At 44.6% G+C, this 18177-nt stretch overlaps 1 protein-coding gene across 3 annotated transcripts in view; it reads right to left on the bottom strand.

Moving 5' to 3' along the window:
- The window catches only part of NUP85 (nucleoporin 85), a 29294-nt gene that overhangs the window by 6832 nt on the left and 4285 nt on the right, over positions 1 to 18177 (bottom strand). For all 3 annotated transcript variants that reach the window (XM_055575117.1, XM_055575118.1, XM_055575119.1), the window contains 10 exons: positions 16995 to 17088; positions 10369 to 10531; positions 7356 to 7426; positions 6768 to 6811; positions 5682 to 5751; positions 4429 to 4550; positions 1725 to 1859; positions 1510 to 1632; positions 1176 to 1307; positions 828 to 934 (listed from right to left, as the gene is read on the bottom strand). In XM_055575117.1, the coding sequence (XP_055431092.1) occupies positions 828 to 934; positions 1176 to 1307; positions 1510 to 1632; positions 1725 to 1859; positions 4429 to 4550; positions 5682 to 5751; positions 6768 to 6811; positions 7356 to 7426; positions 10369 to 10531; positions 16995 to 17088 (1061 nt within the window). The remainder of the gene's footprint in view (positions 1 to 827; positions 935 to 1175; positions 1308 to 1509; positions 1633 to 1724; positions 1860 to 4428; positions 4551 to 5681; positions 5752 to 6767; positions 6812 to 7355; positions 7427 to 10368; positions 10532 to 16994; positions 17089 to 18177) is intronic.

The following is an 18177-nucleotide window of genomic DNA, read 5'->3' as shown; positions in this document are numbered from 1 at the left end:
GGTTTGTGAAAAGAATACGGACACAAACCTTCCTTTCTCCAAGTCTAACACCATTTTCTGAATGGTGGACCTTGGCTTTCTTTTGGCCAAACAGGAAGAGCAGGTAGCATGGGTGGGGTGGGGGTGGAGGGTGGAAGTGGGGAGACGTTCCCACTGCCCAGATTCACTAACAAAGAAAAGATCCAGTTGAGGTCAGTGAATTCGATGCCTGAGCAGGGCCACCTGCCTGTTCCCGGCCTTCTCCCTCTGCACAAGGAGGGAGGGGAAGAAGTTCTCTCTGACTACAGGTGGGGATTCTGGAAAGCTTTGCTTTGGATTCATTGTTTCACCCTCCCTTTCCTGCCTTGCTGAAGGTCTGGGGAGAGATCTGGGGAGGGGGCTGATGTAGAATCTCTGCTCCGAACAGACCTAGCCTCGTGTGGTGGTGTGGTAGCTCCTGGCTCACCAGAGAAGTGCTGTCCTGTAAGGTGGCTGCATGTCCATCAGGTTCCAAGAAATAAGCTGGCTGGCTATTTCTGGATTTTAAATACCATAGTAATTTCTTGCAATATTACTTTAAATATCCCTGAAGTGGAAACTGTTACAGATACGGGAGCCTGCAAGCCTCAGGAAGGCCCCCAGGCTTGTCCAGAGAGAAGACACTGTCTACCTAACGTGGCTGTGGCGGGGGGGCGAGGGTCTGTGGGAAGAAGGCTAAGACACCAACAGGAAGGAGCAGGACACTCTAGAAAAGGACGGCGGTGATGGGCGTACAACGCGGGGAACGCACTAGACGCTGAGCTGAAAGCCTGAGGCGCTCAGCGTGGTGGTGGTGCAGTGGGTCCTACCTGCACTCCTTGATCACTTGGTGGATGTCAAACTCGAAGGCTGCCATCAAGATGTTGTCCAGGGGCTCCGGGCTGCTCTCACCTCCCAGAAACAGGTCAAGGCTGGACTGTGGAAAGGTGGTGACCCATTCAATCCCTGGATGGTGGCAGAGACTCAAGGGGGCAGGCAGGGCTGCTGTGTAGGGAACCCTGGAGAAGGGCGATGGGGTCCTTCAAATTGGGCCCAAGGAAAGCCCCCTCTGTTCTCCAGGGAGGGTCAAGTCAACAGGGCCACATGGTGAAAGTGACCCGGCAGGGAGCGGAGCCCCGGACGCCGACTCCCCTTCCCTCCCGGAGGAGCCGAGGCACCTGGGCGTAGAGGTGCAGATCCATGGGCTTGACCGTGGGCTGAGAGTACAGCAGCCGGGTCACCAGGAAGTGATACCAGTTACTCAGAAGCTCCTTCTGCTCCAGCAGGGCGGCATCATCTCCCAGCAGGACCTGAGAAGAGACGCTGTCTCTTAACTCTGGGGACACGTCCCCGTAAGGCTCATCTCAGCTGGAGCAGCTGAGTCAAAAGCTCACTCCTCCCCCACAGGGCCCATACAGAGCCCCGTCTGAGGAGGAGCTGCTGCTGGGCTGGATGCCCAGGGCCCCAGGAGGAGCTAGCTTGGCCCCTGGCCAGGACCCGCTCCCCGCAGACCTTGCAGAGGGACTCAAGGTGGGGGCTGGAGGCGAACGTGCCGTCCTGGAGGTGCCGCTCACATCCCTCGTGCCAGTGCTGCCACCTCAGCTCCAGCTCCGCCAGGGTCTGCGTGTTCCCAGGCTGTGGGAGAGACGCGGACGGGGCGGTCACCATGCCAGCCCCTCACGCTCCCTGTATGAAGCCCTCTCCGCGGCCCGGGCGGCTCCACATACGCTGAGAACGGGCATGGTCCTCATCAGGTCCCCCAGGACTCGGCACATGCCTGCAGAGGTGGGGTTGCTGTCGGCTTCCTTGGAGAGCATCTGTCGTGCCTCGTCCAGCCGGCCCTGCAGCACCAAGGTGGTCACCTGGGGGGACACCAAGAATACACCATCCAGGCGGAGGCTCAGCAGCCAGTTCCCCCAGCCCGCTCTGGCTTCCTCGTCCCAGAGAAGCGTGGTGGTTCCTCCCTCAGAGGTAATCTATTTCATCCAACCATCTAACCTTCTAACCTGTACCATGCTTTTCGAACTGCATGTTGTTGTATCCCACTGCAGGTATGAGTGACTTTTTAAAAATGAAATAGAAAATAAAAATTACCAAAGTGCATCAAATAAAGCACTGATCCGTAAAAGTTTCAATTAAAAGAAAAAGTTCTAGCTCAAATACTGGGTTAGCCAAATTTGGTTCAGGTTTTTCCATGCTATTTTATGGCCTGGGTTCAATTTCTGGTTGGGGAACTAAGATCCTGCAAGCCAAGGCAAAAGAAAAGGAAGAAGAAGCCAAGGACACACGTGCTGCGAGTCCCACCCCTCCCTGATCCAGACACACACGTCCTATCGCCAGTGGCCCCACTTGGCCCTCGGGTACCTTAACCTGCCTCGCCGTGAGCACCGGGTTGGCGCCAGCCCACCAACCTACATTCTTCTATTTCTTACACATCCAACTCTTAGTGAATCCTATCACTGTACCTTTAAACTGCATCCAGAATCGAATCACCTCTCACCACCTCCTCCGCTCAGCTCCTACCCGCGTCCAAGTTACCACCACAGCTGCCTGATTTAGGACCTGAGCCTCCAGACTGGTCTCTCCGCTCTGCTTTTGCTCTGTTCTCAGCAGTGCAGCCAGAAAAGCCTTTGAAAACCTACATCAGGGACTTCCCTGCTGGTCCAGTGGCTAAGACTCAGTGCTCCCAATGCAGGGAGCCTGGGTTCCATCCCTGGTCAGGGAACTAGACCCCACACGCCACAATGAAGAGTTCACATGCTGCGACTAAAGAGCCCGAGTGCCATAGCTAAGGCCCAGCACAGCCAAATAGATACATGTTTCTAAAAAGAAAAGAAAATCTCAGTCAGATCACAGTGTTCCTGTGTTTGACTCTCCAATGTCCTCCTTACCCCAGCTGACTCACGAGTAAAACGGGAGCTCTACTCTGTCCACCAGCTAGGTCATACCTTTATCTCCTTCAACTAACCCAATCAACAGCCCTGTGGGACAGGTGTTACACTCTCCAGGCTACAGATGAAGAAACTAAAGGCAGTTAAGTGACTCACTAGAGCTTACAGTTGGTAAGAGGCAGAGCTGGGATGCTAACCTGGGCAGCTTGGCACCACAGACCCTGTTCTTAGCATTCAACTACCCTGCTTCTCTGGGGCTTTCCTGGTGGCTCAGTGGTAAAGAATCCTCCTGCTAATGCAGAATACGCAGGTTTGATCCCTGGGTCTGGAGGATCCCCTGGAGAAGGAAACAGCAACCCATTCCAGTATCCTTGCCTGGAAAACCCCATAGACAGAGGAACCTGGTGGGCTATAGTCCACGGGGTCCCAAGAGTCAGACAGGACTGAGTGACTAAGCACCACCACCACGCTGCCTCTCTAGGAGCTAAGCCCTTACCCCTCGTCACCTCCTCAGGTTCCTACTCACAAGCCACCTCACAAGGGTGCCCTTCCTCGACTTTAACACTCCCAATTCCCCTCCCCTGCTCTTTCTCTGCAGAGCACTTCACTTTTACACATATTTTACTTGCTTCTGTATTTCTGTCTCCCCACCCAGAATGCAAGCTCCGTAAGGGCAGGAATCACTGCCTGCTTTGGTCCTGATTGTTTGCTCAGGGCCCGAACACAGCACCACTCAAATACACAGAGACTGAACCACACACTTAAAACCTAGGCCTGCCCATTTCTGAACCAAGACTCTCCCCTCACCTGCACAGATCTCCGAGCACCCGAAGGCCTCAGAAACAGCCTCAAAGGCAGCAGCTCTTTACCTGAATTTCAGATGTTATAAGTCTCCAACATTCAAGTCAATCAGCAACCTCCTCTCTGGTCACTCCAAACTGGGTGATAGGTCAGTATAGATGAATGGAAAAGTACTGCTCTCCCAGACACAGAATACACACATACACACTGACTTTCAAACTGACCATCTAAAATGACTGGGATCATCAATGTCTTTGTTTTTAATAGCTTTACTGATTGCAATGTACATCTTATAAACATTCACCTGTTTAAGTGTCTAATTCAGTGAATTGGAGTAAGTTTACGGAGTTGGGCACTATCATCACAACTCAGCTTCAGAACACATCTAACACCTCAAAACAGCCCTCGGCTCACTGACATCAAACCCCTACCCCAGCACCTATCCATCAGCTTTGCGTTGTCTTCACCAAGCCTCATTCTTAGATCCACAAAAAGATCAAAATTCCCTTCTCACTGTGAAGTCTACAAAGCATTATTTTTCTTACATGAAAACTTAGTTCAAAACTCTCCCACGGAGCAGGGAAGAAAACACCTCCCTAAGCACGTCTCCATGATCACAGACTCAAAGAACCACACGCACATGGGCTCAGCAGGGAAACCCTCAGGCCGGCCCAGGAGCACAGGCCAAAGAGAATACGAGGCGGAAGGCAGGGAGGCCCAGCACACACGAGGGTCTTACCAAGTTCCAGAAGCTCTCGTGTTTGCTTGGATTCTCACTGCCCAGAACATCTGCCGACAAACTGTCCACCTCGCACACATGCAGTCGGACCCAGTCAAGGAGGTACAGGAGGAGCGGGCCAGCTGGGAGGAAACACACAAGCAGTAAATTCCATTTTCCCGAAGTACAGAGAGTGTAGGGCAGGCGAGCAAACTATGGAGGAAGTGGTTTGCCCCTCTTCAGTGAGCGGCGTATGGTCCTGACCACAGGGCTGAGCTAGTGAATGGACTCTTGTGGGCTTCTGTGGACTTCTGCCAGGCAGCTCAACCTTTCACTGAATCATCAGGGGGGCTGAACATGATACCCAAACCTCACCACCCTGACCACCCCCAGCTTCTTCACAACTACACAATACTCAGTGACCACATCAGTAATGACCATATGGGGATGGTACTGACTAGGTGCCAGGTACACAACCATGATAAAAAGATAGCAACAGTCAGAATTTACTGGAGGAGGCGAGCAGACAACCAACCAATTCAATTTCAAGCTGCTCAGTGCTTGAGCAGGAGTATGAATAAAAAGCTGTGACTGCACAGAGACTAATACACGCTTACAGACAATAGTAATATAAGCCATTAGAAGAAGCAAAAAGGTCTGCAGCCCCTCCACAGAGAGCCCACTCAAGCCAGGATGATGTACTGGCCACAGTCAAATTCAAGATCAAGGGAATAATTCAGAGTGGACGCATGAAGCTGTAGGGTTGCCCCTGACCCAATCACCAGCAAAGAAATTCTCTAAGGGGCTCTGCCTTCCACCACCTAGTCCTGCCTCATATCTGTACAACTTTTTTCTTCTTAACATTTTAAACAACAGAAACGTACTGTCTCATGCTTCAGGAAGCTAAGTCTCCTGGGAACTGGGAGGGCTGGTTCCCTCGGAGGCTGGGGAAGAACCTGCACACACCTCTCCCGAGCTTCTAAAACTTTGTAAAGCTCCACCAGTCCATGATATAAATATGAACCACTCCTTTCGCACGCTAGTTTAATATCTGTTACTTCATAGTTTTTAGGGGTCACCTGCCTACAACTTAAGGTTTTCAGAAGATACTCTGACTCTTTTTGCAGTATCTTAACAAAAACACAGGCTTCTTCAGGCATCCTGTAATACTTCCCAATGCTTATATTGATGAAAAGCAACAAAAAGCACATTCTAGGCAACAAAACACTCATCACAGCACAGGACAGGGTAGGGGGACACCTCTGCCACCTCACCTGGGGCTACTTCAATAAAAAGAATCTCACAAAGGTTCCAAATGAGCTCCATTGCTGACAGAATGGAGACCTAAGGAAGGAACAGAGGCCAAGTTTTGACTGAAAACATTCCTACGATTTTTTCCCCCTAGAGCTAAGAAACAAAGCAGAGCTTGAAACACATGATGGTCGTTCATTAACTCAACATTTATAGACTGTTCCTATGGTAGGGTTCCCCACAAGACAGTCAGAGAATTTTACGGGGTGGGACACAGAATAATAGTTTCTGTTTTAATGGTTGTGGTTTTAGTTTAACGTGCGTTAGGAAAATGTAAGCAGCTCTTTACACCCATGATCTTGATGAATATTACAGTTTAGGAAACAGCTCTTAGTAAAAAGGGAGAAATGATTTTTAGAAAAATATTTAGCAAATAATATCGTAATATACAGGTACAGCAAAAATTAATGATGTTGATATTCAAGGGACTGATATTTAGGAAACAGTCTATTAAAAAAGTAAATCCAATGTAAGACTCCAAAATAAATCAGCTGTGGACCCTGACCTTAGGAATATGCAGTACCCCTATCATCCTTCTTATACAATCACAGAAATTTATACCTTAATCGTAAGGAAAAATAGATGGTCTGATGACTTCAGAGATGGTGTACCAGTCCCTATTGACTACTGAGTTTGAATAATATCAAAATTCTAACCAAAGAATGAGAATTCTTTAAGTCACCTTCCAATTAAAATGTAACAACCTGCCATTTATAAATACTGGTTCACTGAGTATAGTTTATGAGACTAAGCAGTGGTTCTAAAAGCTCAGCTCACTATCTCAGGTGACACACCGTGCTTAGGATTTATATTTCCCCTAAGAGCTGAAAACTCGTACAAGCACATCCTTGTGTTCCAAGGCGCTAAGCCTTGGAGAGGGCACCAGGAGGTTCAAGATGATTCCTACCACTCCAAGGAGGTGCCTGTCCACCTGGCAAGAAAACAGACGTCTGCAGTATCAGTGATTACAAAGCCACCCCCGGTGGTTACTGAGGACTCAGAAGGACATAAATGGTGCTGGTACAACACAGGTGGCCCCACCCCCTTACCTGGCTGCTGAACTGGCGGCCAATGGCTGAATCTTTATCAGCAACTGACAAAACACAAAGCATTTTAAGTGAGCAATGTAACTCGAGTCTTACTGTTAGAGCTTCACAGACAGGCACTACGGCTTGTGCCTTCTGATGACCACCAGTTTTCACTACAGATTTTTTTTGAAACATGCTTCATATCTCTGTTGTACATCAATGATCTCAAACCATGGCCCAGAAATGACAAGTGGCTCTTTCAATTACAATGTGGCAAACGTAGAGACCACCATGCTATATGAGATTCTATCCAGCACCTACGAGTCATATGGCTCTCAGGGTTATGGTAACTTTCAATCACCAAGATCAAAGAACTGGAATGTAATTGTCAAAGGTCTTTAATTTGGCCCTTTAGCCTCATACTTGCTAACATAATATGTTCTAATTTGTTCTAAAATGTACTCAAGACAACTGCCAGAAAATTACAGATTATGTAAGATAGGAAAGTAAGTTTTAAACTAGAATGTCAATCAGATTTTACCTTGTAGTACTTACAGCCAGATAAATACTTCAATTACTCACACACACACACACACACACAATACTTACCTGCAAATTGGTGCATTTCCTCCATGCACGCTCTTATGACTGATCGGTAGTTTTTACTCACTCGAACTAATCTACAAAAGATGAAATGGCATACAAGATGAACCTGGAACAGTTTGTGGTGACAAAAAATAAGGAACATCTTGTGATGACAGAAACTATAAAAAAAAAAAAAAAAAAAGATAAAAAGCTTGCTGACAGACAGGAGGCAACTTGAAGGAGTTCCTCATGGCCAAAGCTAAAACAACTTGAGCCACAAAATAAACAAAATACCATATAACCCAGGGACTAAAAGAAATATCCATGAGTCCACAAGGATATTAATTGTCTCAAACGAGACCCACTAATGGATCCTAAAATTAGTGGTTGAAATTTGAGGAGAAATGGGATTTTCATAGTCTCAGAGTTTTTCCCTCAAATACTTACTAGTTATAAAGGGAAAGATGATAACTTTATAGTACAGAAACCCAGTAGAAACCACATTAACCAAGTGATCAAGGTCAATATAAAATAATAAAACATCAGCATCATGAACCTCATGATGTGATGATGTGTGAGGAAGGACATATCACACCACTTCTGTGGTAGTCTTGCTAAAAATTCATAATCTCTGCTCAGTCATGAGAAAACATCTGACAAACCCAGGACAGTTTTGAGGGACGGTTTCCAAGATAATTGGTCAATATTTTTCAAAAGTAATAAGGCCATGAATCAGATTAGGGAGAAAAAAACTAAATGCAACCTCATTTGGTTGCAGAAGAGAAAAAAGGACATTAGTGGAAAAAATGGTGGAACTGAAATAAGGCCTTCAGTTAATCATACTGCATCAACATTTAAGTTTCCCGGTTTAAATACCAGTAATGTGGTTATATAAGATACTAACATCAGAGAAGCTGGATGAGGGATGTACAGAAGTCTATTATTTTTGCACTTTTTCTGTATGTTTAAAATTATTTCAAAACAGAGTTCTTAAAAAAGGAAAGAGCAGAAAAAAACAAACAAAAAAGAAACTGACTATTAGTTACCAAGATATAGATCCTTGGAAAGAAACGTTAGTTCTAAATGAAGAGACCTAAATGCTGCCTACTGGCTCCATTTACTTTTATTTTCTAGCTCCCTTTAAAGATGAACAGAAGGTACAATGGGGCCAGCAGCAGTTGAAGCAACTTGTACACACTCTCACTTAATTTTTCAGTCAAGACTCAGTCCCGAATAAATAACTCACCTGGCCCAAAAACAAGATGATATGCTGACCCCCACGCACAAAACAAGAGCTACCATCCCACCATTAGAAGGACATTCACAAGATCACTAATTTATTAAATTCAGCAAATTTTTAAAAGCACCTACTATATAGGTAAATGAGGGTATCTGGGAACAGAAGGCCCACATAAACAAGACAGGGTCCCTGCCTTCAGGGAATTACAGGACTTTTGACATGCTATGGTCAATAGAGATTTCTCTGAGTTACCAATATCCTGTACCAGAGCCTCTTGTCAGCAGTGATCTTTCATAAACACACAGGCACACACACATGCTGACCAGGGTATCCTCTGGGGTGATTCATCTGTAAAATGCTTATCAAGGAAGTAAAATACTGGACACTGTGGTTTATAAGAAGAAATAAAACACTAATCTTCATCCCTAATCCCTGACTCACAGCTCCTAAAGACTTTGTAAATTCCTAGATGACAAGAGCACCAGCAGCATCTTTTGTTCCAACTCTAGGTAGCTCCTGGATGAGGACTGATCACCAGAAAGCCCAAGCTGTATTAGAAATTGAAATTATCAGCCCTGTCCCTGACTTCCCCGGAGAGGGGAGAGGGCCATAAATGGAGATAATAATTGATCATGCCTACATGAGGAAGATTCCATAAAATCTCAAAGGCAAGGGGTTTGGAGAGCTTCCAGGTGGGTGAACACATCCGTGTACCAGGATGGTGACACAGCCCACCTCCACAGGGACGAGGTTCCTGCACCTGGGACTCTTCCAGACCAGGCCCCACGTTCATCGTCACTTGGCTGTCCATCTGGGTCCTTTCTCATATCCTTTAATGAACTGCTAAACTTGTTTCCTTGAGTTCTGTGAGCTCCCCCAGCAAATTTATCAAACCTGAGGTTACCATGGGAACCTCTGATTTATAGCTAAGCTGAAGAGCAGCTATAGGTAACCTGGGGACCCACTATTTATGACTGGCATCTGAATGGGAGGCAGTTTTGTGCGATAGAGCCCCTAATTGATGGAATCTGTTGTTATCTCCAGGTAGGCGGTGTCAGAATACAGCTGAATTGCAGGACACCCGGCTGGGGTCAGAGAACTGCTTGGTGCATGAAAACTCCCACACATTTGATGTCAGAAGGGTTATGAGTGAAACACAGGAAAAACGTTTTGTTTTCCCAACACAAATACCAACATTATCTATTCCCTAGACATATGAATAGACACTAAGAAAAACCTAACACAGGGTCTCTCAAACTCCACTTGTACTTAAGACTCACCTAGAGACTTTAGGATCCACCCCTAGAAATTTTGGAGATATGAGGTGAGGCCTGAATAAGTACCTGACACTGATGCAGTTAATTCACAAACCATACTTCGACCAATTCTAGTCTATAAACAATGTAAGTTTTCTGGTCTCTTCCCAAAAAAAATGCCTTGAAAATAATTCTTTAAAGACAAAACAAAACTCTCAACAGGGGGACCTCATTCAATGACTCTCAGGTGCTTATCTGGCCTAAATTTTATTCTTTGGAGGGTAAATTTAGTAGGAATAGAAACAAAGAAAGCTCATCAAGCAGCCAGCAAGTCAACTGGCAGCCATTCACACATTCTCTGTAGGACTTCTCCATCCGTGACCGTAAGGACTTATACTGCCCAGCAGAGGCCAGAAAATCAAACATGGAGTCCCATATTTCTCCAGGAGGTCCATCCATTGTGCAAAAGGAAAAGGATGCATTTCACTTGGTTTTTCAAAATTTAGTTGTGGGAGGCAGCACCTATCAGCAGCCAACTTACTGAGCTTTTCTGGATTTTCCAGTCAACTCTTCTTCAATTCTTTGGAGGCCCACGAAGATTCCGTGGGATTCATTGAAGAGTTTTCTCAGGATTTTGGAGTAAACATCTATATCCTTTCGGATGATATGGATAAAGGGGCAACCTGCCACCATCTCTGATTTTTCTGAAACAGGAAAAAAAAAAAATTAACATCTATCACCATCATCCTCATCAAAGCACTCTAAAAATTTTAATTGAGTAGCTAATTACAAAAGCTTCAGCTTCTTTGCTACTGATTTCATGATATATTATTTATCCACACATGAATTATTTTTTGCCAGGAGCCGGCATATTGCATATTGAGTGCATATTGCATATTGAGTGCAGCACTTTCCACAGCATCATCTTTCAGGATCTGGAATAGTTCATCTAGAATTCTATCTCTGCTGGGAGCCAGTGTGAGGCACTCCGCCGTGGCAAAGGTCATGAGGAAGGAGGCTCGGCATACGCAAAGGCGGGATCGAGCCTCAGGAGTCCCCCTGGAAATTCTTGAGCATCTACCCCCAAAACCAGAGTCTGCCTACTTTCTGCTTTGTGCTCTCACCTACACCTCTGACTTTATGGGGGGCTGTCCCCCACTACCTCTCTCTCTGAAAAAAGAGTTAGCTTAGAGCTCCAGTTAATAATTCCTGGGTGTGACAGTGTTTAACCTACAAACTCCTTTGGCAATACTCTAGCCTGCCTGAATAGGTTTTTCTGGCCACATGTGATTGCTCAGAGCCTCCCAACTGTGAGAGGCATGAGATGTTCTAAACTGTCTAAATACAGATTCCTTTGAGTAGTTAAAAGATTGATTAGAAATTGTACTGGTGAAGGGTTTTTCACTTGTTGGGCCAATGTTTGCTGCTAAGTCTCCATATCCCTTACCTGCTGTGTCTCTGGCAGTGTATTGGTTAATATAATTGGTGTAAATAGTAGCTTTAATGTTTGTAACTTGGGACCCTTGAGTTAATTCTTTTTCTTGTTATAGCCCACCACACCTTTGCTCCGTAGGAATGCAACTTTATCTAAGGCTTTTGGAGGGTGGCGCTTGACTAATCACCTTTAGAGAAAAATAAGATTTCTGAAGAAAGGGTCTTAAAATGTTAACAGGCCTCCGGGCCAGAAGATGATGCAAATCACTTAAACTTTTGCATATGATAAGTTTGCAGGAAGAAAGCCTGGCTTACTGCATGACTCTACCCCTTCCCCCATTATCCTCTATGCATAACTTAAGGTATAAAAACTACTTTGGAAAATAAAGTGCAGTCCTTGTTCACCGAAACTTGGTCTCCTCATGTCTTTCTTTCTCTTACCTTCTGGCTGAATTATTCAGCCTCTTTTCTTCACTGAATTTTCCTACTGAGCTATCCTTATTTCACCACTCTTTATATCCTTAATTAACGTTTAATTAAGCAGTTGTTTCCTGATCCTCGCCGACGCCGTCCCCGCTTCGAATTCCCTGGATCCACCGGGGCTGGACCCCGGCAATTTTTACTTTTTCTGGCCATGCAGCATGTAGGACCTTAGTTTCCCAACCAGGGCTTGAACCCACACCCTCGCAGTGGGAGCACAGAGTCCTAATCACTGGATAGCAGGAGAAATTCCTCATATATGAATTTTTAAGTTTTTATTTTGGCTGTGCTGGGTCTTCGTTGCTGCTTGGATTTTTCTCTAGTTGCAGGGAGCGGGGCCTACTCTCTAGTTGCGGTGCCCGGGCTTCTCTTTGCCGCGGCTTCTCTTATTGTGGAGCACGGGCTCTAGGGCATGCATTTCAGTAGTTGTGGTGCACTGGTTTAGCAGTTGCAGTTCTTGGGCTCTAGAGCACAGGTTCAAGTTGTGGCACACCGGATTAGTTGCTCCATGGCATATGGGATCTTCCTGGACCAGGGATCGAACCCATGTCTCCTGCATTGGTGGGTGGATTCTTTATCACTCAGCCACCTGGGAAGCCCCCATACGTGAATATTTTTTTATGTTTTTTTAATTCTTTATTGAAAGATAATTGCTTTACAGAATATTACTGTTTCCTGTCAAGCCTCAACATTAATCAGCCATAGGTATACATATGTGCCCTCCCTTTTGAACCCCGCTCCCATCTCCCTCTCCGTCCCACCCCTCTAGGTTGATACAGAGCCCCAGTTTGAGTTTCCTCAGCCATAAAGCAAATTCCCATTGGCTCTCTATTTTACATATGGTAATGTAAGTTTCCATGTTACTCTTTCCATACATCTCACCCTCCCCTCCCCTCTCCCCATGGCCATTAAGTCTATTCTCTATGTCTGTTTCTCCACTGTTGCCCTGCAAATAAATTCTTCGTATATACATGTTAAAATATGGTATTTATCTTTCTCTCTCACTTCACTCTGTATAATAGATTCTAGGTTCATCCACCTCATTAGAACTGACTCAAATGCGTTCCTTTTTATGGCTGAGATGATATGGTCACTCATCTAGAGCCAGACATCCTGGAATGTGAAGTCAAGTGGGCCTTAGAAAGCATCACTACAAACAAAGCTAGTGGAGGTGATAGAATTCCAGTTGAGCTCTTTCAAATCCTGAAAGATGATGCTGTGAAAGTGCTGCACTCAATATGCCAGCAAATTTGGAAAACTCAGCAGTGGCCACAGGACTGGAAAAGGTCAGTTTTCATTCCAATCCCAAAGAAAGATAATGCCAAAGAATGCTCAAACTACCACACAATTGCACTCATCTCACACTCTAGTAATGCTCAAAATTCTCCAAGCCAGGCTTCAGCAATACATGAACCGTGAACTTCCAGATGTCCAAGCTGGTTTTAGAAAAGGCAGAGGAACCAGAGATCCAATAGCCAACATCCACTGGATCATGGAAAAAGCAAGAGAGTTCCTAAAAAACATGCATTTCTGCTTTATTGACTATGCCAAAGCCTTTGACTGTGTGGATCACAATAAACTGTGGAACATTCTGAAAGAGATGGGAATACCAGACCACCTGATCTGCCTCTTGAGAAATCTGTATGCAAGTCAGGAAGCAACAGTTAGAACTGGACATGGAACAGACTGGTTCCAAATAGGAAAAGGAGTACGTCAAGGCTGTATGTTGTCACCCTGCTTGTTTAACTTATATGCAGAATACATCATGAGAAGCGCTGGACTGGAAGAAACACAAGCTGGAATCAAGATTGCTAGGAGAAATATCAATAACCTCAGATATGCAGATGACACCAGCCTTATGGCAGAAAGTGAAGAGGAACTCAAAAGCCTCTTGATGAAAGTGAACGTGGACAGTGAAAAAGTTGGCTTAAAGCTCAACATTCAGAAAACGAAGATCATGGCATCTGGTCCCATCACTTCATGGGAAATAGATGGGGAAACAGTGGAAACAGTGTCAGACTTTACTTTTTTGGGCTCCAAAATCACTGCAGATGGTGACTGCAGCCATGAAATTAAAAGACGCTTACTCCTTGGAAGGCAAGTTATGACCAACCTAGATAGCATATTCAAAAGCAGAGACATTACTTTGCCAACAAAGGTCCGTCCAGTCAAGGCTATGGTTTTTCCTGTGGTCATGTATGGATGTGAGAGTTGGACTGTGAAGAAGGCTGAGCACCGAAGAATTGATGCTTTTGAACTGTGGTGTTGGAGAAGACTCTTGAGAGTCCCTTGGACTGCAAGGAGATCCAACCAGTCCATTCTGAAGGAGATCAGCCCTGAGATTTCTTTGGAGGGAATGATGCTAAAGCTGAAACTCCAGTACTTTGGCCACCTCATGCGAAGAGTTGACTCATTGGAAAAGACTGATGCTGGAAGGGATTGGGGGCAGGAGGAGAAGGGGACGACAGAGGATGAGATGGCTGGATGGCATCACTGACTCGATGGACGTTGAGTCTGAGTGAACTCCGGGAGTTGGTGGACAGGGAGGCCTGGCGTGCTGCGATTCATGGGGTCACAAAGAGTCGGACACGACTGAGCGACTGAACTGAATATTCCATTGTGTATATATACCACAATTTCTTTATCCATTCATCCGTTGATGGACATCTAGGTTGCTTCCATGTTCTAGCTATTGTAAATAGTGCTGCAAAGAATAATGGGATACATGTGTCTCTTTCAATTTTGGTTTCCTCAGGGTGTATGTTGAGGAGTGGAATTGCTGGGTCATATGGTGGTTTTATTCCTAGTTTTTTTTTAAGGAATCTCCATGCCCTCTTCCATAGTGGCGACATCAATTTTCATTCCCACCAACAGTGCAAGAGTGTTCCCTTTTCTCCACACCCTCTCCAGCATTTATTGTCTGTAGACTTTTTGATGAGGGCCATTCTGACCGGTGTGAGGTGATGTCTCATTGTAGTTTTTATTTGTACTTCTCTAATAATGAGCAATGTTGAACATTTTTTCATGTGGTTGCTAGCCATCTGTATGTCTTCTTTGGAGAAATGTCTGTTTAGGTCTTTTCCCCACTTTTTGATTGGGTTGTTTTTCTGGTATTGAGTTGTATGAGCTGCTTGTATATATTGGAAATTAATCCTTTGTCAGTTGCTTCATCTGCTATTATTTTCTCCCATGCTGAGGGTTTTCTTTTCACCTTGCTTACAGTTTCCTTTGCTGTGCAAAAGCTTTTAAGTTTAATCAGGTCCCACTTATTTACTTTGTTTTTATTTCCATTACTCTAGGAGGTGGGTCACGGAGAAGGCAATGGCAACCCACTCCAGTACTCTTGCCTGGAAAATCCCATGGACGGAGGAGCCTGGTAGGCTGCAGTCCATGGGGTCGCTAAGAGTCGGACATGACCGAGTGACTTCACTTTCACTTTTACACATTGGAGAAGGAAATGGCAACCGACTCCAGTGTTCTTGCCTTGAGAATCCCAGGGACGGGGGAGCCTGATGGGCTGCCATCTATGGGGTCGCACAGAGTCGGACACGACTGAAGTGACTTAGCAGTAGCAGAAGTGACTTAGCAGCAGCAGCAGGAAGTGGGTCATAGAGGATCTTGCTTTGATTTATGACATATGTGAATTTTTATACGCAAATGTTTACTCTTAGACTTCATCCCTCAACTCACTAGCATACTCTGTAAAGACATTTCACCTCTATCCATTGAAATATACTAGGAAAAAAAAGGAAACCACTTAATATTACCCTATGTAAACTCTAAATAAATAAACCTACAGCTGAAGTTTTACAAAATGTCGAAATAAATATTTTTTTTATATTACTTTTTATTGCCATTATTCCTAAAACAAAGAATCAAGAACTGACTAAACTATTTTGCAACAGTGATGAAAAGGCTCTGTAATGATAAATTATAAACCACCAATTTATGGAAATTTCACATACAGCAGCTTCTCAAATAAGTTGTGATAATGTTCAATGGCTTGTTGTGAATGTGATTTCAATAAATAAAAAAAGAAAGAAAATCCTGAGTTTCCAACAATCAAGGACAAGCTAGAAATGTTGATAAGCTTTCCCATTAAGCAGGGAAAGAAGCCATTCAGACACAGTCACAGAAGTTTCTCTTCTGAGCAACTTCTACCACTCTACCAAACTTGAGATTCTCAATACCAAGATATCCCATAGATATTTGGCAACATCAGGGATCATTTCAAACTATAAAATAAAGAAAAACTACTCTGCTTAAAAATTACATGAGGGGCTTCACAGGTGGCACAATGGTAAAGAACACGCCCGCCAATGCAGAAGACATAAGAGATGAGAGTTCGATCCCTGGTCAGAAAGATTCCCTGGAGAAGGAAATGGCATCCCACTCCAGTATCCTTGCCTGGGGAATCCCATGGACAGAGGAGGCTAGAGGGCTACAGTCCATATGATTGCAAAGAGTCAGACACTACTGAGCATCGGTGGTCTAGTGGTTGCAACTCCATGCTTCCAATGCAGGGGTCATGGGTTCAATCCCTAGTGAGGGAACTTACATCCCACATGCCATGCCAAGTGGCAAAAAAATTTAATTTAAAAAAAAAAAAAAAATCACACGAACTGCATACTACCTTAATTGTATGACCTTCATTAGCTCAATGTGCTCCCAACAAAAGAGGAAAACCTCTATATTTAGATAAAGAACATGACAAAGATTCACAAAATAATCCTTTCAACATTTCCTGAGATTTCTCTCTTGAAAAGGAGAAAGCAAAATCAAGTATCAAGATGTCGATTTTACCTTACTCCTATAGGGAGTCTCAATCGGAAAGGTAAGAGCCATGTCTGACACCTGATGGAGCTTAGAAGACAAGTTATTTTGTTCACAATGAAAAAATGAAGGTAAGGGCCATGACATCTGCCACCATTCACAGTGAGGGGACCACTACAAAGAGAATTTAGTCACTCAGGACAAAAAGGGAAACAAAAAGCTTCAAGCTTTTAAGTATAAAGAAAACCTTCTTTAACATTGGGAAGATCATTGTTAACTTTTTTCCCCTAGACTCAACATCTGCCAAGTCTCACAAATCAATGAAAATCTTAAACAGCTAAAAAGTTTCAAAAATGAAAATGGTACAAAATAAGTTCGTTTGTTTTCATATCTCAGGTACTCAAATCTGAGAGAATAAAGAAAAAAAAAAAAACAATTGTACCAACACAGATAATCTACAAGAGAAACAAAAAAACCTACCTTTTTTATTGAAAGAGGTTTCACACACCAGCATCTCCCCTGGACCCCAGTCAAAACACATTTGCTTTTTCTGGGAATTCACTCCTGGAATCCACTAGTAAAAAAAAATAAGGCACAGAAATTGTTATTCTTCCTAAAGGCTTTGCTATCAATTGACTTGCAAGTATAATTCTAGTAATCAGTGGTAGTAGAAGTTATTAATCTATAAATCTAAAAATACAACTGAGTGTGGCTGAGATGAGCCCAGTCTGTTAGACCCTAAATGAGCAAGAGAGTTTTGTTAGGCACCTTAACCCAGCCTGCCACTTCTCAAGTGCTGATAAAAAAGAAAGCTACCCCCTAATCAATTATTATATGGTAATTTAGTGATCTGTAGTTCAGAAAAAGGGCAGTTAAAAAAATTAAACAGGAATTGAACCACTGTACTCACTAAAAAGACCTCCAATCCCATGGCCTCTATGTCACATCTTAATGGTGCTTTATTTTTTTCTCCAACTCAGTCACACCAATTCCTCTGAGTCTCAGCTTCATAAATCCAACTGCATAATCCACCCTTTATGTGTTATCTAACCTCCAGAGCTATATCCATAAAATCAAGAGCCAAAACAGGAACTTAATTTATGGCTGCACACGGGCTTTCTGTAGTTGTGGTGCTCGGGCTTCTCACTGTGGTGGCTTCTCCAGTTGTGGCGCACAGGCTCTAGAGCGCATGGGCTTAGCTGTCCCGCGGCTCATGTGAAATCTGCCTGGAACAAGGACTGAACCCGTGTCCCCTGCATTGGCAGGTGGATTCTTATCCACTGAACCACAAGGGAAGTCCCAAAACAGGGACTTCTGCTACTCATTCCCAAATCTCATTCCAGCTCCCGCAGTAGGACAAAGCCTTCCCCAACTGTTAGGAGCAACCCTTGTAATCCTCCTCGTTCCCTCATGACCCACTGAGGTCACGCTAGGGGTAAAGAATCTGCCTGCCAATGCAGGAGACACAGGTTTGATCCCTAGGTGGGGAAGATTCCCTGGAGAAGAAAATGGCAACCCCCTCCATTATTCTTTCCTGGAAAATCCCATGGACAGAGGAGCATGGAGGGCTACAGTCCATTGGGTCACAAAGAGTCAGGCACAACTGAGTACATGCATCTCTCCTATACCCCAGCAATTCCACTTCTAGGTATTTATCTGGAAA

This window comes from Bubalus kerabau, chromosome 4, assembly GCF_029407905.1.
Source record: "Bubalus kerabau isolate K-KA32 ecotype Philippines breed swamp buffalo chromosome 4, PCC_UOA_SB_1v2, whole genome shotgun sequence".
Lineage (NCBI taxonomy): Eukaryota > Metazoa > Chordata > Mammalia > Artiodactyla > Bovidae > Bubalus > Bubalus kerabau.
Note: the sequence above shows the minus strand (reverse complement) of the source record. Positions and strands in the feature narration are given on the sequence as shown.